The sequence below is a fragment of the Apiospora aurea genome, assembly GCF_038362705.1.
Source record: "Apiospora aurea strain CBS 24483 chromosome Unknown utg000001l_segment0_segment0, whole genome shotgun sequence".
NCBI classification, from domain to species: domain Eukaryota; kingdom Fungi; phylum Ascomycota; class Sordariomycetes; order Amphisphaeriales; family Apiosporaceae; genus Apiospora; species Apiospora aurea.
Genome location: NW_027117388.1, coordinates 81274 through 105280, shown reverse-complemented (window position 1 = coordinate 105280; position 24007 = coordinate 81274). Strand labels below are relative to the sequence as shown.

General features: G+C 47.3%; 7 protein-coding genes across 7 annotated transcripts; 3 read left to right on the top strand and 4 right to left on the bottom strand.

Moving 5' to 3' along the window:
• Positions 1–77: 77 nt before the first annotated feature.
• On the bottom strand, positions 78–827 carry PG986_000044 (uncharacterized protein; the record flags this gene model as incomplete). The annotated part of the gene is made up of 1 exon (XM_066836266.1): positions 78–827. The coding sequence occupies one exon, from the start codon at positions 825–827 to the stop codon at positions 78–80; it is 750 nt and encodes a 249-aa protein (XP_066705159.1).
• Positions 828–2670: 1843 nt separating this feature from the next.
• On the top strand, positions 2671–5913 carry PG986_000043 (uncharacterized protein; the record flags this gene model as incomplete). The annotated part of the gene is made up of 1 exon (XM_066836265.1): positions 2671–5913. The coding sequence occupies one exon, from the start codon at positions 2671–2673 to the stop codon at positions 5911–5913; it is 3243 nt and encodes a 1080-aa protein (XP_066705158.1).
• A 648-nt stretch (positions 5914–6561) lies between these two features.
• Positions 6562–7206, bottom strand: PG986_000042 (uncharacterized protein; the record flags this gene model as incomplete). The annotated part of the gene is made up of 1 exon (XM_066836264.1): positions 6562–7206. The coding sequence occupies one exon, from the start codon at positions 7204–7206 to the stop codon at positions 6562–6564; it is 645 nt and encodes a 214-aa protein (XP_066705157.1).
• A 315-nt stretch (positions 7207–7521) lies between these two features.
• PG986_000041 (uncharacterized protein) lies at positions 7522–12934 on the top strand (the record flags this gene model as incomplete). Its single annotated transcript, XM_066836263.1, has 6 exons — positions 7522–7841; positions 7924–8386; positions 8447–9026; positions 9088–10283; positions 10342–11808; positions 11873–12934. The coding sequence occupies 6 exons, from the start codon at positions 7522–7524 to the stop codon at positions 12932–12934; spliced, it is 5088 nt and encodes a 1695-aa protein (XP_066705156.1).
• Positions 12935–13503: 569 nt separating this feature from the next.
• On the bottom strand, positions 13504–13713 carry PG986_000040 (uncharacterized protein; the record flags this gene model as incomplete). The annotated part of the gene is made up of 1 exon (XM_066836262.1): positions 13504–13713. One exon carries the CDS (start codon positions 13711–13713, stop codon positions 13504–13506), a length of 210 nt encoding a protein of 69 aa, XP_066705155.1.
• A 78-nt stretch (positions 13714–13791) lies between these two features.
• Positions 13792–14280, bottom strand: PG986_000039 (uncharacterized protein; the record flags this gene model as incomplete). Its single annotated transcript, XM_066836261.1, has 1 exon — positions 13792–14280. The coding sequence occupies one exon, from the start codon at positions 14278–14280 to the stop codon at positions 13792–13794; it is 489 nt and encodes a 162-aa protein (XP_066705154.1).
• A 520-nt stretch (positions 14281–14800) lies between these two features.
• PG986_000038 (uncharacterized protein) lies at positions 14801–15834 on the top strand (the record flags this gene model as incomplete). Its single annotated transcript, XM_066836260.1, has 3 exons — positions 14801–15233; positions 15310–15533; positions 15640–15834. The coding sequence occupies 3 exons, from the start codon at positions 14801–14803 to the stop codon at positions 15832–15834; spliced, it is 852 nt and encodes a 283-aa protein (XP_066705153.1).
• Between the last annotated feature and the right edge of the window lie 8173 nt (positions 15835–24007).

Below are 24007 nucleotides of genomic sequence, written 5' to 3'. Positions count from 1 at the left end.
ATGAACTCGTTGTCTACCCGGCTTTTTAGAGAACTCTGTCCCCTTAGGATCACAAGCCAATGAACTATTCTACCAACCTATGCACCATTCTTGGTAAACCTTTCGCTCAGATTTGCATGCCTTCGAATAGTGCTAGCCATTTCTGTCCCTTCGGTTATGAACCGAGCCCAGTATTGGTCTCCATAGAGGGTCTTCCAACTATCAGCTCCTGAGGAAGGGCCGTTGCCCAGGCCATCCACCACTGTTGTTGATGAAACCCCGCGGCTATGGCAAGCCACCTCAGATACCATGCTGTTAGTACCTCCGCTGGCGTGTCTCTTGAGCAGGTCCTCTGCCAAAGACATGCGGGTCGCTTCCTCCCATTTCGTTCGATCCGGACCAGGCTTCAGGATAGGATCGATCCAGAGTAACGCACCACTATAAAGAGCAGAGTGCTCTTCTTTACCTGTCGTGCTATCGATTGCGAAGGTATCTGGATTGAGGGCCATGACGGTATTTAAAAGCGCCCTCCTGGAACTGAGGTCTGTCTCGAATCGCTCCAGTCGGATTCCGGACGAGTGCTGTAACCAGGATCGCGTGCTCTCTTTGGCCGAGAAAGCAAAGGTGCGGGCTAGGATACAAAACAAGACCCAGAAGGAGATGCCAAGCGCATTCCAGTCCTTCTTCGCAGCAGATGCCACTGTAATGGCCCATTGGGAGAATATCAGGCATCTCAGAAATGTGCGCAGACCGGGGAGTTCCTTGTGCCTGGGAGGGTTACCCCTAAGGGGCAAGTTCAGAACGGAATTGACGAGAGTACTCTCGCCGTAAAAGACTTTCCAATCCATGTCGTTCACATGTTGACAGACAAGGACTAAGCGGTTGAAGGGGCTGTGCATGTCTGACCGAACCCCCAGTCTCTTGGGTTCCCTCCCATAAAGCGTGTTTATCGTGAATCCAGTCATAAGGATGACTGCAAGGTAGGGAAGCAAGAGCCATAGCCCCAAAACTATACTGGCAACCAACAACGCGGAGAGTAAAAGCCACCCAAATATCATTACTGTCACGTATAAACCCCCGCGTCGATGATTGCTTCGTTGTGGTGCTCGCGAGAGACTGACAATCTGGCCATACAGCAAGCATTAGCCGAATATTGCAGCATACTGGTCAGTTCATGAGGCTAGTATGATGCATGGACTTACCTCGAGCTTTTGCGGCCTTACGTCGTTGCGTTTCAGGTTATCGTGATTGTTTGGGATCCGATGGCTTTTGAGCGTACTCAAGCAAAGGCGCATGGTCTCCGGGCTGGCCATGGGATATACGTCTCCATACCGACCGTCGAGGCAGAGGAGGCTCGGGCTTTGGCCGAATTGGTCCAGAAAACAATGACTCACAGTGTCGTTTCTCTTGAGAAGTATTCTCCCCGCTGAAGGGGTAACGGCCCAGCACCACAGTGGTATCGCTCCAGTCAGTTCGAATGTGTGCAGGTTGCTAGAAACCGAGATGAAATCAATGAGAGCTGACAGAGGCAGGATACCAGCTAGTTCAGAGGCCCATGGGTAGCTCTCCAACAGAAGTGTAGCGGCTTCTCCCCATGTAGCCATCGTATCACTGCGGGGTGCTGGGGGAAATCCACAGGACAAAAACGGGAGGGATTGAAAAACTGGATAGTCACTATTCAATGCTAAAATGTATATCCTTTGCTGGATTTAAGTAGTTACACTATATACGACTACACGGACTTGGCAAGGTACTTTCTTATATACCATTAAATAAGCTCTTTAATCTAGTCACTTCGCCTGGTATTTTTATTTTCTTATGCAAGAGACTACAACCGTCGGTTTATTACGAATTAGCGGTGTGTGCACAGCCCAGCCATATTATGTGACGATAGGCTATTGGCAATTTGGCAAGGCCTACTTGCCACCTGTCGTAACATGGACCAATTATGCTCACGTTGCTGACATTGTACCTACACATGTGGCACGTTAGTACACTGCCCTCTCTACCCGAACTACTTAAGACTGCATGCTGCACTTAATGCATATGCAAACGCCATGCAGAGGCCACGGGGCTGAGTAGGATACTGCATCGCCCTCCCCAGAGCTCTTTGCACCTTTTCTTCTTCGTCCTTTCCCTGCTTGTATTCACTTCCCTCTGCATCTGTATGTTTCGAAACCTTGCTCGGCATCCATTGACCGACGTCTTATGACATATTTGAATTGGTAAGAGACGGAGAATTCTAAAGATTTTCGGGTCATCCGTATTTTCTTGTTCCTGTACTTACTCGATGTTTAAAAAGGCTGGAGAAGACAACAACTGCAGCCAAAACCCTGAAGCGCCTAGATTTCGTTCTCCATGTGCTGGTTTGGCGAGAAACCGGGGTGCGGGGAAGTGTCCGATCTGGAGTTCATCGAGCCCCTCCAACGTGACGGCTGGCACATTTCGCAAACCAATCAGGAGCAGAGACCGACGCTCGTCAATGGATCAACGCCGATCCTAGCTCCAGACCACATTCAGCCATGCACCACCGAACTGCGGATGCCTTGCATGCATTGCTCAGATGACCCAGAAGACCCCTGGTTCTACAGGAAACAGGACGGGAGCCCAGCGACAGAGAACTGTCCAAATCGCCATGTCAGGTTTAATCCATCCGTCTTTCGCGGGAAGATCGTAGACGGGATGACAATCATGGACTTCGATCGAAGATTCGAAGGAGGCGAATGGGGATTCCTGGGCACATGCCGCTGCCTCGGACAGCGTCTTTTGGCTCGGATATTCTACATCTGCATGTTCTCTGGCATCAGAACATGCTCAAATCCGTCGTGTCAGGCTCGCAAGCCCCTATTTGAAGCCAGCGCGCCAGCCTGTGAGTGGGGGATATTCAGACAGTTTGTTGTACTCGTCTTGTCTTGCCGACTCACATACTGGGCAAATGCACTGGACAGCATTGTCAAAATGGAGTGTTATGGGCAATGGCAACAGAAAGACGGATCCCGACGTGTCCCCTCGAGATCCTGTTTGGACTTGCATGGTGTATGGGACATTTGCGAGTGGGCAGCGCGCTGCGTAGCCACTACCAACTGGCCGAGCGATCCTCGCATCTCGAGGGCGTTGGTCCCCGGCTACCAAGCGCGTGCCTTGCACGTGTCTAGGAGACTCCATCAGCATGGCATTTGCCCAACCAGAGTTTGGAACATCGCTATACAAGGGCATCTTGGGGTGGCGAATATACACCACGTCGGGGCGGCAATAACACAACCGGAACCGCTCGCCCTAGCAAGCGAACATTCCGATTGCACGGACCAGTACTGCCAACTCAGTAACAGCAATAGCACTTTGATCCAGCAAGGCCACAAACCGGCCGGATGTGGCTGCGACCAAGAGCTATACTTCGACCCTGCTCTATTGAACCAGGCTGAGAAGAACAAACATAACATGGCTTGGCGTGTCCGAATGCCAAACGGCACAGGGTTATGTGATGAAGGAGACAGCTACATGGCTATCTCACACGTGTGGGCTGACGGTACGGGTGTTGGCATGAAGCAAATAGGCAGGATGAATCGTTGCCTATGGCAATACTTCCGAGACATTGCAATATCTAGCGGTATTGAATGCCAAGGTATCTGGTGGGATGCGATTTCGATCCCCACGGACCGGGATCTCAGGCGGAAGGCCATCGACTCTATGCTGGCAAACTATGAGATGGCCAAGGTCACCCTTGTACACGATCAGCAGCTGGCTGACACCGAGTGGAAGGAAGACGGCAGCCCTGCAGTTGCTATAATTCTCTCGTCCTGGTTCACCCGAGGATGGACCGCTGGTGAGCTATTTGCATCAAAAGATCATGCCGTAAAGTTCGTGTTCAGGGGATCAGATGGGAACCCATCAATCAAGGACCTTGACTGCGATATCTTGGCTGATGTCCCAGACCAGACGTGGCCTGTACCATTGGCTCGGTCAGAGAAGATACCTACCCTGGGCCATCTGGTTGCCAGCGATATAATCCGGCTTGTGCGTCAATCTGGCCCCAACGATTCCATAACCCATGAGCCTCTGGAAGACCGACGTCCCATGGTACACGACCTTGAGCAGCTTCTTTCGATCCTTCAACCTCGGACAACCTCTTGGGCAATCGATCGTATGATTATTGCAGGCTTACTTTGTCTTCCCCCAGAAGAGATCAGTTCGACGCTGAAAGGGTCCGAAATCACCAAGAAGCTCCTCATAAAGTTCGGATCCTTGCGCCTTGGGCTTCTAATCCATGACGAAGTGCCAGTGGCTGAAAGCGGCCCTTGGTCATGGTGTCCTCAGTCCATCTTTGACTTAGGCCGGTTTGCTGGTGGTGTTGGTGTCAGGAACAACAATTGGCTGTTCAATGACTGGAAGGTGGATCGTTGCGGAAGCCTACGAGCCAAGCTCCTGGCATACGAAGTCGAAGAATCGGACCTTGTCATACCCCACAGCCAGCATGCGTCGGTGGCTACCCGAATTGAGGTGGCACTGTCAGAGAGACAGCAGTGTATTCTTCTGACATCATCTGCGCTCCTGGAACGAGACATCCCGATGTTTCTACTCGCCCAGCCCTTTTTTATCTCTGGCGAGGAGCGTCTCAGCTGCCAATGGGTAGGCTGGGCGTATCTCCAAAGACAACTAGGTCTCCATCTGAGGCTTAACCAGGACGAGCAAGCAAGAGAGTGGCATCTGTCTGACAGAAAGAGACTGCCAGGCGTTTCCAGACGATATGAAGTTCTTCCAAACTCCACTGTTCTACCAATATTCGGGAACCACCCGCGGGATGTGATTCGAGAGATAACACCTCTCAATTTCAATTATACCTCATGGGCGTTGCAGGTCCTCCGCAGTTCAGGGAGGAATAAGGAGGGTGAAATGCGATGGATCCTATCCGAGAGCTTCTTCGATGAGAAGGGAGACCTGATCAAAATGCATCGGGGACACCCTTCAGCACACCCAACATGGGAGAGTCGTCGAAAGTGGATGCCGCAACTTGCTTATGTTCATCCTCTTGCTGTGAGCCTTATACACCTCGTTGGAAAAGAACCGGTATCGCCTCCACTCACGGCAAGACTAGAGATTGAGCTGAGCCAACCATACAACTTGGTCGCGGAGTCCTTCCTGGAGACGGCACAGCGCAGGCATCTGGTTGCTACCAAAAGCCCTTGTCAGGTGGTGGACGATTGCCATGAGTGCCTTGGTATGGTACTTCTGGCATGGTCCTTTCCCTATCCCAATGACACCCAAGAGTTCCTGATCAAAAACTGTGCCAAAATTATTCGTACCATTTTCCGGTCGCCCTTTCACATTGTGCCAAGGGTCACAGTCGACTCTGAACCCCCGCCGATTTCGCTGTTGATAGGGCAAATTTCGTTCATGCAAGAGCTTCGACCTCTTTTACGGTACCAAAAAGACGGGATCAATGGGCTTCACGGCTCTAGCTGGAATACTTTCATAGTCTCTGCAGCTAGCTGTTTAGAATGCGAGGCATGTATGGGCGAGATACGACTGAAGATGGATCCGACGGAAATCAGGGACAGAGAGGATTGGCGTGATATCGTCACGCAACCGCGAGAACTGGATCTTGAATCAGAATCTGACGATGACCTGGGCTTTGCGGACGGGGCTTTACCAATCTACCGCAGCAATTTCGAGCAAATCCCATCTTTCGCTGGCCAGAGGAGAGCTTTAGGGGTTGAGGAAAGCTCGGGATGTGAAAGTAGGGGATCCATTGACGATCACGAAGGGGATTCAAACAGCGTTGAAGCTCGAGTAGCTTTGGAAGAAGCACAAAGAGATCGGGCGACGAAAATCGATCCCCGAGATGTGCCAGGTGACGGTTCCAGGAGAGGGTCCGAATGTCCAGGTGATGCGTCATCTAGTGAACTGAACACCATAACGCAGGGGATGAAGACGTGAATGGGGGACCATCTTTCTTCATCAACCCCCTACCCATTTTAATGGGTCGGTTGCAGACGTATCCTACTTTGGAAAATAAATCGGGTTCCAAATTAGCATGAGAGGGGTAACATAGCTAGATTGGACTTTGTTTTCTACGGCTTACGGATGGTGTCCTATTTGAGTGAAAATGATTAGTTTAAACGTCTCAGAGCATGGGCGACTAGACTATCCCCCTCCTACTGGCGGGGTTGTCCTACCAGTTGGGAATACTCCAAGGCACCTCCAGCAAAGAGATAGGTTATCGGTACCGTCAAGTTGCCATGACCACGTGGATCCAGAAAGTCATCACGAAGGACGGCATGTCGGAGCTCATCGCCGTCTACCTGATTCAAATACCGAGCAAGGTGTCATGACCAGCGTCTCTAAAGTCCCAAGTACATTAGGGAGATGATGGCTTGGTATGGAATGTCGTGGGATCAGGAAGCCAGACCACTGAATGTCTAATGAGGGCGTCACAAACGAATGAGAGATTGTTGATTTAAGAAGAGAACTTTGGGTATCCGCAAGTATGCAAGCGATTATTGTGTACACAAAAGGCACGATATGAAAGAGCTAGCTTCCATCATATCAATCCGGTCCCACGGTTGAATCTCGCAAGTGAAGAAATTAAACCAAACCAGGTGATTTGTAGTTTCGAAGCACGAAATCCAGCCTCTCTTCGGTTTGTCCCAAATCACAGGGCAACACGATGTACCGCATGCTCGCCTCCTCTAGTACCTGACAGAACACCTCGTGCGTCCTGGCCCATTCGGATTCGCCCGTAGGCATCAACCTGACCCCGTCATCCGTCAGCCAATCGACGCCAGCCTCGCAGACCACGACCAGCGACCCAGCCATACGGTCGCGCACTACTTTCCACTCCGTCGACTCCATAAGCGCCCTTGCTGCCTCCGGCCCAACGTACATCCAGGCGTACACGACGGGGTCAATGGCTGAGCGGTCCGAGATCAGCCACGACGAGGGCGTAGACGGAGTCAACAACGCTTTGTTCTCCACCTCCCCTTCCGCCTTTGCCTGCGCCGCGAGGATCAGCCGTTGTAACTCCAACGCACGCGTGGGCGAATCTCGTATGTCTTGCGCGGTGAAGTTGTGGTCCCTCAGCACGGCACGCGCCACTTCGCGGACCACGGTAGGAGCGGGAAGCGAGGAGGAGGTGTCTTGGCGGAAGTGAGCTTCGAGGGCATCAACAAGAGTGGACTTGCCGGTACTCTGAGCGCCGATGATGTAAATGTTCCGTGGCGATGTTAGCATTTCGGAGTGGAAAACAATGGCGCGCATGTATCTGTCGTGATGATATGTACAAGAGAGGCTCCGAAAGTTGCGATGGGAAGGGGGATCAAGAGACGGTGAGAGCTGGAGCTGTGCGATCCCCTCACTTGAGGGGACTCCCGCATGATGGCTGACGCAGGCTGCCGTGACAAACACACCAAGCCATGGCTGCGCATCCAATAAAAAGGAGGGTACGGTCAGGGATTGAAATGCCCAAATGCAACCTCAGTTTTGACACAACGCGCATCTCCAACTTCAACTTTGGTTTCCTACAACAACATTGACAAACACCACAGTATGGCACCAAAATCACAGAAGCTGGGCTCTTTCAAGTTCACCTTGAAGGATCAGGTGACTCTGGATGACCGAGACTGGCAGTTTGACATCCCCAACCTCCCAAGCGCCCACCTTCTCAATGAGAAGGGTTTGGTGAAGACGGTCGTCTTGGCGACGAAAGGCGCCGAGCAACGGATGACCCTCAAGCTGACTGCGCATGAGGAAAATCGCGTCACCAAATACCACCCGCTGGACAGGTTCCTCCTCCTATCCATGGGCGACTTCCGGCCCCCGCCCGGATTGAAACCCGAGGGAGGCGGGACCAGGCCCCTCCACCTTCCGTGAGCACACGGATTACGTCGTCCGGCTTCTCCGGGCAGGCATAACCCTCCAGGGCGTCCCCTACCACTTCTACGGCCACAGCAATAGCCAGCTCAAGTCGCGCACCTGCTTCCTGTTCGCCGCGCCCAAGGACGAGATCGGCCGCTTGGTCGACTCGCTCGGCGACTTCGGCAAGATGAAGACGGTCGCCAAAAAGGCTAAGCGTATCGGGCTCCTGTTTTCGACCGCGCACGCGGCGTTGCGGGTCGAGGAGCGGCGATGCGAGGACATACCGGATACCGAGCTCAACGACTACACATTCACTGATGGTTGTGGCCTGATGGCCCCGCGCTTTGCCCAGGACGTCGCGCGGCGGCTGCGGCTTACGTTCCGCGACAGGCGCTACTCGCCGTCGGTGTTCCAGATACGGTACCGTGGCTACAAGGGCGTCGTCATGGTTGATCCGACAATGAGGGAGGGGCCCACCTGGCTCAAGTTTCGCAAGTCCATGAAGAAATTCAGCGGGGGTGAAGACCTGGCCTTCTCCGTCGTCGATTACTCCAAGGTAAACCCAGCAATCTGACAGGGATTCTTTGACAAGGTTGACATCCGCTGATATTCGCAGCCGTACGCGTTCGGACATTTGAACGATGAAGTCGTGGTCCTTCTGCGCTCCCTCGGCATCTCCAGCAGCACATTGCTGCGCAAGCAAAACGAGCACCTCGCCTTCCTCGCCGAAGCCGCCCGCAATCCGCACCAGGCCTTCCGCTTCCTCTGCTACGTCGGCCGGCCCGAGCTGGCGGAGCGGGTGCTCCTGGACTCGCTCGACGCGGTCCGGCCGCAGATCACCGGCCTCGTGCACGCCGAGTACGACAAGATGCTCAACAAGCGCGACGAGCAGCGCTGCCGGATCCTTGTTCCGCAGTCGCGGCTGCTGTTCGGCGTGTGCGACGCGTGGGATGTGCTGAAGGAGGGCGAGTGCGCGGTCAAGGTTACGCGGGACGGCGACGGGCTGCCTTACGCCCTCAAGAATACCGAGGTCCTCGTCACGCGGAACCCGTGTCTGCACCCTGGGGATCTGCAGAAGTTCAGGGTTGTCGAGAATGACGCGCTGTCGCACCTGGTCGACTGTATCGTCTTCCCCACTCGCGGCAGGCGGCCTTCGGCTGATATGATGTCCGGCGGTGATCTCGATGGGGACACATGTACGTTGCGCGTCACGACAACCAGTAGAGTACTGACCATACTGACCTAGCTTCACCCTAGTCTTTGTGTGCTGGGACAGCGATCTCGTGCCTTCGAGGCTGTCCCAACCAGCCGAGTATCCCGGCGCGAGGGAGCCGATCAAGTTCAACCCCATCACGGACGACGACAGGCTGGTGTACTTTGCCAAATACACGAATGCCTCCCTAGGCAGGGTCAAGAACTTGTACCTAGACTGGGCACGTGTCAGGGGCCCGATGGCGCCCGAGTGCCAAGAGCTCAACCGACTGTTTTCTCAATGCGTGGACGGAAATCGCATCAAAGTCCCACCGCGGCTTGAGAAGCCGCCACAACCAGCAGTAGATACCCCAAGCTTCATTCTCGACGAGCTTCACGAAGCTGCAAAGGCCACGATCTCCCGAAGCCGTACGAGACCGGCTGATATAGAATCACTTGGCTTTGACGCTCTGGAACTCTTGCTCTGCCGCGATGAAATCGCCACATCGGAATTTGAGCTCGTGAAGTTGGTCGCCAGGTGGTGTCGCAAAAACAACGCATCCCTTGTCGACTTCTTACCGCACTTCGATCTTAACGCGCTGACGGCAGAAGAAAAGAATTGGATACTGGCATACTTGCCGCCCCTCCGTGGACTACCGAGCCTCGTTCTCAATGCCCTGTGTTTCTCGAATATAGTGACGGAGCATGAGGTATCCCAATTCAAGCTGAATGATCATTGTCTCGGCTGGAAAAGGGTATATGACTCGACGCAGGACCGGCTCGGCACCTTTCTCGATACCGCAGCCAAGACCCTCGAGCTGTTCCACAAGAAGCTCATTGTTCTCCAGGTGGATGAGCGGCTAGCACTGGCGATCTACGTGCCCCAGAAGGTCGAGAAGTCGCAAGACTGTCTGGTCGACGACAACGTACGCGTGTTTGCCTTTCCTCAATCCAAGGAACCCGGGACATCGAGTCGGCTCTCGTTACCGACGAAGAAGAACTACCGTCTCTACTGCGACGACAATCTCTTCCAGCTGTTCGAGGGCCAGCGCGCCAACACTTGGATCTTCATCGGTCGTGGTGCTTCGGACGACTCCGCGTACCGCAACACGGAGGATAAGGGGGATCGTCGGCGTCAAAGGCAGGCGACGCTGGATTCGGGGCAGAATTTTGATTGTCGAGTCAGTGTGGCGCTAGATAAGTTCAGCCAGGGGCTACAGAGACATATTGGAAGAGTGAACCGCAACGGGGTACTCGCTGCAGTAAGTCTGGGACCACGGCTCCTGATGCAATATCGGCTAACGTGGACATACGTAGGAGATCTATGTGATAAGCAACCGGGACGTCAAGTCAATGAAGAATCTCGACCTGTGGCTCCAGTATATCGAGACTGGGGAAGTTATTCCTCTGTTTGAACAAGATCCAAAGGAGTATTCGCTGCCGACTTTGGCGATAGTGGACTGGTCAGATGTGCCTGCCCTTACCCAAAGGCTGGCCCAGGACGGAGACTTGTCGGTACTTGGTGAAGTCCATTCCGCGACACAGCTGGGCGAAGCCTTTCGATGGTTGCATGAGCACAGCTGCACCTCTCGCGTCCAGGAAAGCTTTGACTACATCCTTTCACATATTGGCAGCCCCAGCACCACCATCGATGTGACCGAGTGGCGCATGGACGCTTTGCTCGACCATATCCGAGTCGCGCCGTCGCTCGCATCTAGATTCACCGGTCTCGACTCCTGGAGCGACCGCACCCTACCCGAAGTCATAGCCACCAAGCTCCAGAATCGCGGATCTGACATTCTCAAAGCCCTCATACTATCCGCCAATGAAGCGGGGGAACTCGTCATCCCGCCCTTCGAGGCCGCACTGTCGCGACTGCACTCCCTCTCCTTCGACAGCTTCTCTAGTCTCGTCGAGCTCTGCGCATTAACGGTAAAATCGCCCGAGCTGGCCATGGATCTCTTGCTTCAGTGCCTCGAGCGCGAAAGTGCGCGGCTCCTGTATGGCCGACCGGCTGTCATCGAGCATTTCACCCGGAACATTGTCGCCATCGCGCTGGACCATATCGCCGAGGCCCAAGAGCAAAAGGTGGCAAGGGAGGATCTGATTAACCTGAAAGCCCTCTCGGAGGAAGATCAGGACGGGTACCCTGTAGTTGAAGTTGCATTCCGGATCGACGCCAAGGGCTCGCCCGAGAAATCGGCGCACGTTCGGTTCACGGCCGCGTCACCGCCGGCGAATAAGCCCATTGCGAGGCCGGTGTCGATCGACGCGCTGGTGGTCCAGAGTCAGCTGGGCTTGGCCAAGTTCCAGTGCTTCCATCCGCTGCCCGCGTTCCTCGAGCAGTGCTCTTGGACGCTCACGTACTTTGGGTCGTTTGTAACGTCGCAGACTATGCTAGACGCCATGCGGTCGTTCGCCAATCTAGATGAAGAAGTTTGTGGTGTTTCTGAAGAGCTTTTGGGGTTGGGGTCCCCTTCTTCAACTAGCGACTCGGAGGTGGGCGAGATGAAACCGTTTGATGGTATTCCGAGAGGACAGCTCAATGCCAGCCAGCTGGAGGCAGTCAATGCATCTCTGTCTTATCCGCTGGTGTCTATATGGGGGCCTCCGGGAACGGGGAAGACGCAGACCATTGTCGAAATCATACTCGGCCTTCACCAGGCGTTCCTGGGCCAAAGAATACTGGTCACAGCCCCGACGCACAATGCGGTGGATAATGTGATGAGGCGATACTTGGACGTCAGAGGGAAGGAGGGGCCGGTTGCTTTGCGAGTGTCAACCGAGGTAAGTGTGCATCCGTACGGAATTAACCACTGGCCAGACCTAATATTAGCTTACTTCTCAACAGGTGCGCAAAGTAGCCGAGGATCTGAGGAAACACACCTTGGACGGCATGGCCGGCGCCGAAATCCACTCGAACCACGCCGCGATGCGCGAAGCCAAGAAGCGTATCCAGAGCTGCCAGATCGCCTTCACGACGTGTATCGGCGCCGGCATCGGCCTCCTGCGGTCCCAAAATGATTTCGAGATCGTCATCATCGACGAGGCTTCCCAGCAGACGGAGCCGGCATCTCTGGTGCCCCTGACCAAGGGCTGCCGCCGCGCCGTCCTGGTCGGCGACCACGTCCAGCTCCGGCCGACGGTGCAGCCGGTGACGGCGGCGCTCGGGTACGACGTGTCTTTGTTCGAGCGCATGTATACGAGCTGCGGCGGCGCCCCAAAGACGTGCATGCTGAACACGCAGTACCGCATGCACCCGTCCATCTGCTCGTTCAGCTCCGAGGAGTTCTACCGAGGCGAGTTGCGCACGGGCATCGCGGCGGAGGACCGACCTCTCGCTGCTTCTGCGTTTCCGTGGCCGAAAGCTGCGCTTGGCAGTGGCATTCGGGATGTTGCCCGCACCCTGTTCATCGAGTGCGCCGGGCGCGAGGACCTGGGCCAGAAGTCCAAGCGTAACCGCGGCCAGGCAGAGCTGTGCCGGCGCGTCTGTCAGCTCCTATCAGATATCCCCACAACAGCTGGCGACGCCGACGGCAAGCACAAGCAACAGTCCATAGCCGTGCTTACACCATACACGGCCCAGATAACGCTGCTCAAGACCACGGCACTTTCAGGCCTCAAAGGCGACATCGAGATCTCTAGTATCGACGGCTTCCAGGGCCGCGAGGCCGACATCGTCGTGTTCGTCACGGTGCGGTGCAACGAGCGGGGCGAGATCGGCTTCTTGAAGGACCTGCGGCGGATGAACGTCGCGCTCACGCGGGCGCGGGCCGGGCTCGTCGTGTTGGGGAACGAGGCCACGCTTACAGCAGGGGGAGGAGGAGTAGAGAAAGAGACGGGAGATGATGAGAGTAAGGGGATGTGGAAGAGGCTCTTGCGGTCGTTGACGAGGGTGGAGTTGGAGGAATGAAAGGGGGCTGGGTAGGGAAGGTTGGGCATGTCGAAGGATGTTGAAATAAACTTAGCCCCTGAAAGTCAATTTTGCATATGGTGGCCCCTTAAGGTTCAGTCTGTCTACGCCCTTGTCCTTAGTAGCGAATCACAAGTTCTTGACCAGCAACAATCTCAATGCACTAGCAAGTCTTTCCTCCCCTTGAATTGTTTCGGGCAGAACTATGCGGGCAAATACGACCACGTATGGGACCCAGCTTGACTTGAAGCTTGTCATAAGTTCCACTGCTCTCGCGGTGGCTGGTGTCACCAGTGTTTGCCTACTCTAGAAAGGTTACAGTTCCTTTGGGTAGTAATCATTCATCAAACCGTTCGAGTTCCAGCACAATCTATATGGCAAATAAGACAGACCAATTCGGCGTAATCGCTCTTATTGCTACAACTACTGAGCACTACCCTAGACGCCTTGTAGTAAATGTTGAAATTTTAACGTGCATCTGAAACTGCATCCTGACCTTTTTCAACTCACCAACACCAGGCCCTTCCTAAACAGCACCTGAAACCAGCAGCAACCGTCTCGGTGTTTCTTCAGTCCTGGAAGTATAATTGCATGTCGTCGCCGTGGACTAAGGTGACGTTGTTGGTGCCGCGCTGGTTGAAGTCGATGGCCAGGGTGTTGGACATCATCTCCGCCTTGACCAAATCCCCCACCTGGAAGCGGCTGCCAGCGCCGACGTGGTAGACGGCCTGGGGCATGATCTGGTACTTGACGTTGGGGTAGGGGGCGAAGGAGGCCATGGCCTTGGTGATGGAACCACCGCCCGAGGTGGCGATGCCGACGAGCAGGTTGTATGTTATTATTGGGGTGGGGGTCAGTCAGGAGACGAAAGCCACGTAATAGTTTTGGGAGTGAGGGGGACTCACTCTCGTGGGCGTCTTGCATGGTGAATCTGTTTTCCGGCTTGCAGGCCGTGTCCAGCTGGAAGTTACCGAGCTTGCCCTGGCCCGGGGTGGTAGGGGGCCAAGGTCGCACGACGTCTGATCGTAGACAGTCAAGGCGACGCTGGACCCGGGGGTAACGTTGCCCCCGGCCTTGGAGCCCAGGTTGATGGGCACCGATTTGCTGATGGTGACCTTGTCGCCGTGCTCGGGCGAGCCCTCGAAGCTGCCGCAGGTCGCGTAGTGCGTGGTCAGAACCTCGAAGCTGGCCTGGGCCCCGTTGGGAGTATGGCCCGCCGACTTTAGGACGTTGCTCCAGATGGGGCCACTAACGCCGCCGGAGACGACGGGCGTGGCACTGAAGAAGGCATAGTCCTGCGGGCCGCCGGTGTTGTTGATGACGGTGATCTTGTAGGAGTTGGGCATTTTGAAGAAAGTAAAATCGGTTTGACGTCCGTGAGATGGAGAAGTAGTTGTGTGGTAGGAGATTGGAGAATGTGGTAGGACTTGAGCTGCTGTGATGGTGAGACTGGAACTTACAGATGACAACTTTGTTTATATACAGACCCTTCTCACCTACGTGACGATAGCTTCATGCATGAAGAGTCTGCTTCAACATGTCACATAACCTGTATCAGCTGGCTTGAGAGCCTCTGTCACAGTGGCTGATTCCAGGCCTGGCCGCATGGCGGTCGATTTTCAACAAAGGCGAAACTCGTCGAAGTGGCTGACTTGACCAAGCTAAAGCTGATCCGCATCTGGGCAATTGTGTCTAACAATTACATTGCGTATGTTGAGAGCCTCGAACAAAGAAATTCCGAGTACGACAAAGGCTGCATATTCACATTCCCTCTCCCCGTGCCCCATTGATCGGCTTCGTCCTACTCCTGCCCTATCGTGGATTGGACCGCTAGAGCGCATCTACGACCAATGGAGGAGGGCAGCAATGGACCCAACCACAACCTACTCCTTCACGATATACAACGTATCAGGCGGGGTCCAGAGCTATTCTCTCTTCAGCCAGCCTCCTGCCATCGATCCGATGCCGGAGGGTCTGGTGTCTCACTCACTGCTGTCGGCGAGAAATGTTCCCAGCGCCTCAGGAACCGCCACCATGGCGATCCAACGAGACAACTTCTTCGCCATCTGCGGGGCCACGTACCAAGACGAAGCGGCTTGCGTGTCAGTGCTGGATCGCAAGCCAGTGAGGCTCGGGTCTGGCCCGCCCAAGGACGTGCGGGGGACCACTGTCGCGCTCAGGGTGGATTCCGGGACCCCTTTCTTCGGGTCCTGGGAAGGGAGTGGTGCTGATTGCGGCAGGCGCGATGCTTTCTGTCTCAATACAGGGGACGGGTTTACTCTCAAGGAGGCCAGGGACCGTATGTAAAACGACATGATCTCACTCTCCCGGGACTCAAAGTATACGCATGAGAACTAAGCAGAAGAGTTTCACAGGCCAGTTTATTGCTGCACTAGGGTTGAGTACGGCCCCCAGTTACCACGTTGGCCTCCACACGTCTTTCACGCCAGCTCCCAACACAAAGTACCAAATCGCGCCCAGCCGTGTCTACTACATCATCCCCGCATCGACAGAGATAAAACAGTACAAGGCCAGTGAGATGGACCTTTCCTGCGCTTTCAAGGTCGATTTCTCCACGGGCCCGCCCCACGTCAAGATCGTCCACGACGGCCACAACACCCTCTCGCCCCTGGATGAAACCAATAGTCCGATGTTGTCGGCACCTAAGCTCTAGACGTGAGATTCCATACCTGCGTCTTCGCCAGAATCCCGCTGTCCAGCATGATGCTGGCGATGGCGTGCTGCACGTCCGTGATGCCGTCCAGGCGGAACAGGCTGCCACCGCCGCCGATGCTGTCCCACTGGTAGAAGCGACCTTTTCCGTCCGCCAAAAGGAACTCGCTGCCCTGCATGTCTCTGATGACCGGCTGGAGGCCGTCGATGCCAAAGTCGGAGGCTAGGTTGGGCTTGGATGGGTCGAAATACGCGGTGAGCGACAAGTCGGACGCATTGTTGGACCAGGTGCAGTTTGGAGGAAGTGTCGTAGAGGGGAAGGGCTTTGGGTTGGCTTGGCTTGTTGGGGTCGGGGTCTCACTGCCTCCTTCCCTGGTGACGCCGTCTGGCAGGTTCTGCATGGTGCTCTTAGTAACGGGGGCGTTTTTGTAAATAGCGGTGTAATATGATATGGGTCTTGTGTAGTTCCAACTTGAGAATCAGAGTCTCCTCCATGGGCCATGCCTGTCCATGTCGAAAATCAATACATCCCATTTTCCTTTTGCAAGAGGAATGTGGACTAGTTTGTCCGGCCAACTGCCAACCTGTCTAGGAATGCATGATCGTTAGCGTTGTGTCAGCTTCTATTCGCTCAGCCCTACCCAATACAGCAACGAACGACACGCGGTCCGTCCCATGACCCCTCCGCATTTTGGTGGCGCTCAACGATGCCCACCTCACTTGGGGAGCGGTTCTAGATCCTGTGTGGCGGACCAGTAGCCGCATATGCGCGGAGTAGGCACCAAACGTGGCAAAGCTAATTGATGGCAACGTCGAGGCTGCATAGGGCTGAAAGCCCATTCATTTCACCGCCAGAGCGCCTTCAACGTATGCTGTCATCATACCGGCCCATTTTGTTTGACCGGAACAGCAATACGTGTCTATGTAAGACATGCTGCAACGAGAGGGCACGATGGCTTCAGTTGGCAGCCTCGTATAATCTAGACACGCCGGTCTGCCAAGCCACTTCGTATTCGGACAAGATCGAGATCCCGATCGTCGAACCAAAATCATGCGCATAGATCTAGGTAATGAAGTAGATGTTGGATTCGAAGGTAATAGGCACCAAACATCCCCCGGGCCTTTTTGTGAGAAGCAGCACGTTGAGTTCACTTCGAACGTGTCGCACGCAAAAGTGGAACTCCACTAAAGCGTACGGCAATAGTGGCATATGTACTCAATGCGACAGAACGCGATTGCGCACGCCTGAATCAAGATGTCTTCATGGGATACCTTCACGTCATTCGGCGGCAAGTTGGGCCGATCATTCGTTAGTCCTCCGCTCACTGCAAAAGGGCAGGTGGACTACGAAGCAACCTCTAAGCAGTTGTGCAGCTGGCTCTAAGATCTGAGGGCTTCACCGGAGCAGTACGGCGTACCCAGCGATATGGTTCGGCTATGGGTTCCCACGCTATTTGTTTTTAGTTACCTATTTAACTTATAGGTAATAATGGGTAACTAGTAGTACTTATAAGTAACTTATAAGTATTATATTTTACGGTGGGTAACTTATAGGTTACCCAGGGCTTTTTTTACTTATGAATTACCTACGTTTTTTCTATTTTTTTACGAAAAAAAGAATTTAAAATAAAATAAATATTTAAAATAAATTTTTTAAAAAATATAATCGTAATAACGTGGTTTATTACTACGCGACGTATATTACTTGGCGACCCACCTTTTTTACTTTTTAACTCTTTTATGTAAATTAATTTAACTATAACCCTTAAAATTAATTAAAACTATTCGCTATTCGATTTTTCGCTTAATTTTATATCTTTTTTATATGTTCGCGTATTATAACCTATTTCGCCGTAGACACTATAACGTTTTTTACCGGTCGCCCTCCGCTTTAACGAACCCTTATTTTTATTTTTATTAAGCGTTAAACGTTTTTTTTTACCTTTTCGTTTTATAGCTGCTGAGATTTTTTAATAGTAAGGGCTTTTTTAAGTTAAACTCGCGATTTTTTAGCTCTCCGGCGCTTAAAAAGTATTAAATTAGCCTCTTTTAATATATATATTTTATTACGTATAAGGGTTATTTTATAGGCTATTTTAATTATACTTTTCGCTATTTAGTCTATCGTATTTAAAATCGGCGTCGGAGAGCTTCTTTAATAAGTAAACATCCTTTTTTTAATATAAATAGAGTACTTAATTATTTATTAAAGGTTAGACGGCGTTTAAAGGTCGTAAGTACTGGCCGTCTTTAAACGGGATAGGTTAAGTATAAACGTTTAAAAACGCATATTTAGCTTATTAATTACCTCGTTAAGGTTATAAGGTACTAAATTAAATGCGTTAAATTTAAATTTAATATTAGTTTCCGTAAAAACAGTAAAATACGCGGCTTTAAAGGCGATAAAGAACTCGAGCTTAATAATATAATTTATAAAAGCCTTAATAAATAACTCGATTTTTTTCGAATAAACACGCTTTAAAAGCGAATAAAATATTATATCGAAAAGTTAAAATAAGTGTAATAAATAAAAAAGTATATTAATAATAATAATATCGCTATTTTAGTAATATACCTCGAATTCGGCCGAAATATAGCTTTCGTGGCCGTCGAAAATTAGGAGGCGGTAGCGACCTTTCGTTTACGATTTAGTATATTTATCGAAGTATTTAATTTAATTTAAACCTATTTCGTTATTAGTTTAACTATTAAAAGTCGGCTTAATTACTTAATTACCCGGTAAATCGGTTTCGCGAAACTAATTCGCGAAATAATATTAACTTTAAACGATTAAAAACGGCGGAATATATTAACTTTACGAATTAATATATTTAATCGCCGTTACCTATTCCCGATTACTAGACTGGACCGATTTCGCCTTTCCACGCCGCTCGGCGCGTATTACGATAAATATTAACCTAATTATATTTATTATAAAGCCGGTCTTGTCGAAATTCTAAATATTTTCGTTAACGATCCTATATTTCGTTTTTATATTCGCGACTAGCGTAAACCAGGTAAAAATAACTTTAAAATTTTCGTAAAAAAGCCTTTTAATAATCGTATTAACGATTTATTTTAATTTTTAAATCCGGGTTATAATCGATAAAGCGTTTAACCTAATACTTATCGACGCGGTCGCCGCTGCGCAACGCGGTAAAAAAATTAGCTATATTTTTTATACTAGCGAAATCGAGAGGTATTCCTCGAATATTTAAATTAATTATATATTTACGAAATACCTCTTTTTTAATTAAATTTATTTTACGTCGTTTCGATCGGATTTCGCGTTTTAAAATTCGGCCGTAAATTCGATAACTGTAACGAACGCTATCTGGGTTCCAAAGGAAACCTAGTAAGACGTACTGGGGTTTTATGTTTGGCAATACGAGAGAGTATCTGAACGTGCGATAGAAGTCCACTTCTATCGATACAATGTGCAATAGCCGTAGGAACAAAGATGACTGAGGTGCGTAGACTTGAGGGTATTCACAATAGGGTCGTTAAGGCTGTTTGCCTCACCAATGGGTTAGATTGATGCTTAGATTGATCACTGAAGTAGAGAGTGTCTATATGAAATACATGGGGAATGTCCATCGTTATATATCCAACTTCTCCTTCACTGATCTCCCTAGATCTCGGGGATCTCGCAGCTCTCGCGAGATCCTGTCGAGCTGACTCTCTGGCTCTTGTCGCGATCCCGAGAGTCGTTGCGCGTATCTTATCTCCACGTGACCAGTGTCATCCTGCTGTGGCTTGTCCTTCCCTGGCTGTTTAGTTCGTGCTGTCCAATTCGTGCTGTCCAATTCGTGGTGTTGGTCATCGTCGTAGTTGGCCTTGCTGACCAGTGGGGTCGTGATGACTGGTGGGGTTTCGCTGACTGGTGGGGCTTCGGATTACGCTGGGTCTTTGTGCAGAGGTTTCGGGGTATCGTAGGGCCGTGCCGTAGGGTGGGTTCTGGGCCGCATGGCTGGGCCAGGTCGTAACAATAACGTAAAATTAATTCGGGTATATTATAAGCTTTTATTGCTACTTTTTAACTTATTTAATTCGGTCCGTTTCGTGTCGCTTAAATTATTAAAACTATCCGATCTTTTTAGGATTAATTAGGCATTATAGTTATAAAAGTATTACGCGTTAAAGTTTAATTATATTAAAATTAAATGAAAGTGCGTCGCTAAGTAATATACGTCGCGTAGTAGTAAACCACGTTATAATTTTTATAAAATATTATTTTAATAAATAATATATATTTTAAACTATTAAAATTTAAATAAAATAATCGTGAAATAATTCTATAGTTTTTTAATATAAAAATATTTTTTAAATAAATATATTTTTTAAAATATTATTATTTAAATAAAATAATCGTGGAATAATTCTATAGTTTTTTTTAAATATAAACTTTTTTTTAATAATATATATTCAAAAATATTAATATATAAATGAAATAATCGTGAAATCTTTCTATATTTATTTATATAATAACGTGGTTTACCACTACGCGACGTATATTACTTAGCGACGCACCTTTTTCACTTCTCGACCTTTTTATATAAATTAATTTAATTATAACGCTTAAAATTAATTAAAACTACTCGCTATTTAATTCTTCGCTTAATTTTATATCCTTTTTATATATTTACGCATTATAACTTATTTCGCCGTAAATATTATAGCGTTTTTTACCGGTCGCCCTCCGTTTTAACGAACTTTTATTTTTATTTTTATCGAGCGCTAAACGCTTCCTTTTTTATTTTCTCGTTTTATAGCTATTAAAATCTTTTAATAATAAAAACTTTTTTAAATTAAACTCGCGACTTTTTAATTCTCCGGCGTTTAAAAAGTGCTAAATTAATTTCTTTTAGTATATATATTTTATCGCGTATAAAGGTTATTTTATAAGCTATTTTAATTATACCCTTCGCTATTTAGTTTCCTGCATTTAAAATCGGCGTTAAAAAGCTTCCTTAATAAGTAAACACCCTTTTTTTAATATAAATAAAGTATTTAATTATTTATTAAAGGTTAAACGGCGTTTAAAGGTCGTAAGTATTAGCCGTCTTTAAATAAAATAAATTAAATATAACGTGGTTTATTATTATACGACGTATATTACTTAGTAACGCACTTTAACTTAATTTTAATATAATTAAACTTTAACGCGTAATACCTCTATAATTATAATACTTAATTAATCTTAAAAAGATTAATACTGCGGCGCACTTTAAAATAAGCCTTTAATAGCTTTAAAATATAACCCCCTCTAATTAACCACCCCCTTATTAACCCCCTTTAATTTTAGATAATTTTAATGCCCTTAAGTAATAATAATAGTATATAAAGGGGTTAAATTTTATTCGTTTATTAATTAAAATATATTAAACTCTTCGTTTTCTTTTCCTTTTTTCATTAATACTATAATTAATAAAAAAACACGCATTACGTAAACGATTTAAACTATATTAGCCGGCGAAACCATTAAACGTGCGGCTAAAGATTATAATATTAATAAAAGCACCCTTCGTAACCGAATTAAGGAAAACCTTAATAAAAAAGAAAAATATAAGGCTTTATAATTATTTACCTCTATAAAAAAGACTTTTTAATTAAATAAGCCTTTTTTTTAAACTAGCTTAAATTACGTATTAACGCACCGGTTATTTCGTATATACGCTTAACGCATTCTCTTTATAAAAAAGGTCGATCACTTTATTAATAAACGATAAGTGCACTGTTTTTTAAAACGTTATTTAGCCTTTAAAACTATGTGTGTTAAAGCGATAAATTTCCGGCGTTTCGTATATATATTAAACGGGGCTATGCGAGAGTTTCTTAATCGGCTTAACATTATTATTATTAATAATATACCCTTTCGATTTAAATTTAACGCTAATAAAATAAAAACTACGATAACGATAAAAAAAGGTATTATAATAATTAAACCTACCGCTTATTAAAGTTTAATACGGAACGACTCGGCTAATTACGAATAAATAACTATTTTAAAGTATATTAATATTATTAATAATATTTTACCGCTTTTAATTATATTTAAAAGCTAATCGATTTAATAATAGCAGTTTTTTTTAAAAAAAAACGAGGTTAATTACGAATATAAAAACTAAGCTTTTAAAGCGTTATTAAAAAAATAAACTTTTAATTTTATAACCTTAAAATAGTTAAGAAAAATTTTTATCCCTTTAATGAAACTGTTATAGTTGTAGTAATTCGGGAGGTAAGGCTATAGGTTATTGTTTTATTATAGAAAACCGAAAAAGATAGGGAAAAAAGGAAAAGGTCTAGCCTTGCCGGAACGATTTCTTTATTTAAATAAGTGGGGAAAAGTTAAGTGGCGTTCGGGCTATTTCTCGCATGCCCTTACCTTACTTTAATTAGTAAGGCTATTAAAGGCCTGTTTTAAAGTGCGCCGTAGTATTACCCCCCTTTTAAAATAGTTCGTCTCGAGATATATTAAATAAAAAATTAGTATTATAATTATTTAAACTTATTCTTTTATTTAAATTATTATCTTTTTCGACCCTTTCGTTATATTATTCTCTTTTCGAGGGCGGCCGGTTTATTATTATTTTCGTGTGGTTTATTAAACGTGTCGTTCTCGGCCGTTTATAGCTAGTGCTATAAACGTATCGGGGGATTAAAGGCCTCGGGATTTTACTCGTGGTAAGTTTGTAATTACTTAGCCGTATTTTTAAAGTTTTCTATGGAATACTAGGTTAAATCAGGATCTTATTTTTTCTATTCGATTTAATATTATAATTTTTAATAATAAGTTTTTAAGCTAATAATACGGTATACCTCTTATTTTTTTTTTCGCTTAGTTCGATTATTTCGCCGTTAAAGTTTCGTGCTATTTATTTAATTAAGGAATTATTCGGGTATTTTTTTAAGTCGGTTTATATAAAAGACCTTGGAATTTATTTATCTTTTTAGGATTTTTAGCAGATACGAGTGACCGATTTTTTATTCGATTTTATAGTATTATCGGGTTAGAGAATAATCGAGCTTATCGGCAGGCTTTGTAAAAAACTAGGTTTTTTAATAATAAATACCCGATCCCCGATATCGAAATCCGGTTGCCGTCGGTATTTATTTTTTTAATTACACATTTTTTATTAGGCTTTAATTATATTTTTTCTAGCTGTTTTATAGTAGTTAACGATTCGCTTTATTTAATTTTATGCGGTTATTCGGTTAAGCTTTTCGCGTTCCTTTAAATTCGTTATATTTTTAGTCTTAGCCTTTTAATTTTAAATAAATCTTATAAGGAACCCTATTTCGATTTCGTAAGGGGAGTACCCTATTAAATTTTGGGGTAACGCAGCTTAGGCGGTATTTATAGCCGGTAGGGTTTCGTTTTAATCGTTTTAAAAATAGTTAATAAATACTTACAGTTTTTATTCGAGGTATTAAATCGTTACTTCGGCTTATTCCGTCGTTTAAAAGTAACCTACCGAGGATAATTTTTACTTAATTCTTAGGATTTTTAATATTTTATTTATAAAAGCGGAGGTAAATTACGGTCCTCGGTTTAAGGTTATTATTAAAGGGTAATTATACGTTCGGTATAGTTTTTCGTAGTATAATCGAGCTGCTTTAATTACGGTAATAATTATTCGGTAAGCGATACTTTATATTCGTTTCCTTAATTTATCGATTATTAATATAATATTATTATTCCTCTTTTTATTTTTAAGCATTATTTTAAAGTTTACCGCGATAGCGTTTTAAGGTCGTAATAAAATTAGTAATAAGTATAAAAAGCTTAACGTGGTTTACTACTACGCGACGTATATTACTTAGCGACGTACCTTAATTTAATTTTAATACAATTAAACTTTAACGCGTAATACTTTTATAATTATAATGCTTAATTAATCCTAAAAAAATCGGATAGTTTTAATAATTTAAGCGATACGAAACGAACCGAATTAAATAAGTTAAAGAGTAATAATAAAAACTTATAATATACCCGAATTAACTTTACGCTATTAAATCTACGGCCGAACTTTAAAACGCGAAATCTAACCGAAACGACGTAAAATAAATTTAATTAAAAAAGAGGTACTTCGTAAATATATAATTAATTTAAATATTTAAGGGATGCCTCCCGATTTCGTTAGTATAAAAAATATAGCTAATTTTTTTACCGCGTTGCGCGGCGGCGACCGCGTCGGTAAGTATTAAGTTAGGCGTTTTATCGACCGTAACCCGGATTTAAAAATTAAAATAAACCGTCGGTATAATTATTAAAGGGTTTTTTTACGAGGATTTTAAAGTTATTTTTATTTAGTTTACGCTAGTTGCGAATATAAAGGCGAAATACGGGATTATTAATAAAAATATTTAGAATTTCGACGAAACCGGCTTTATAATAAA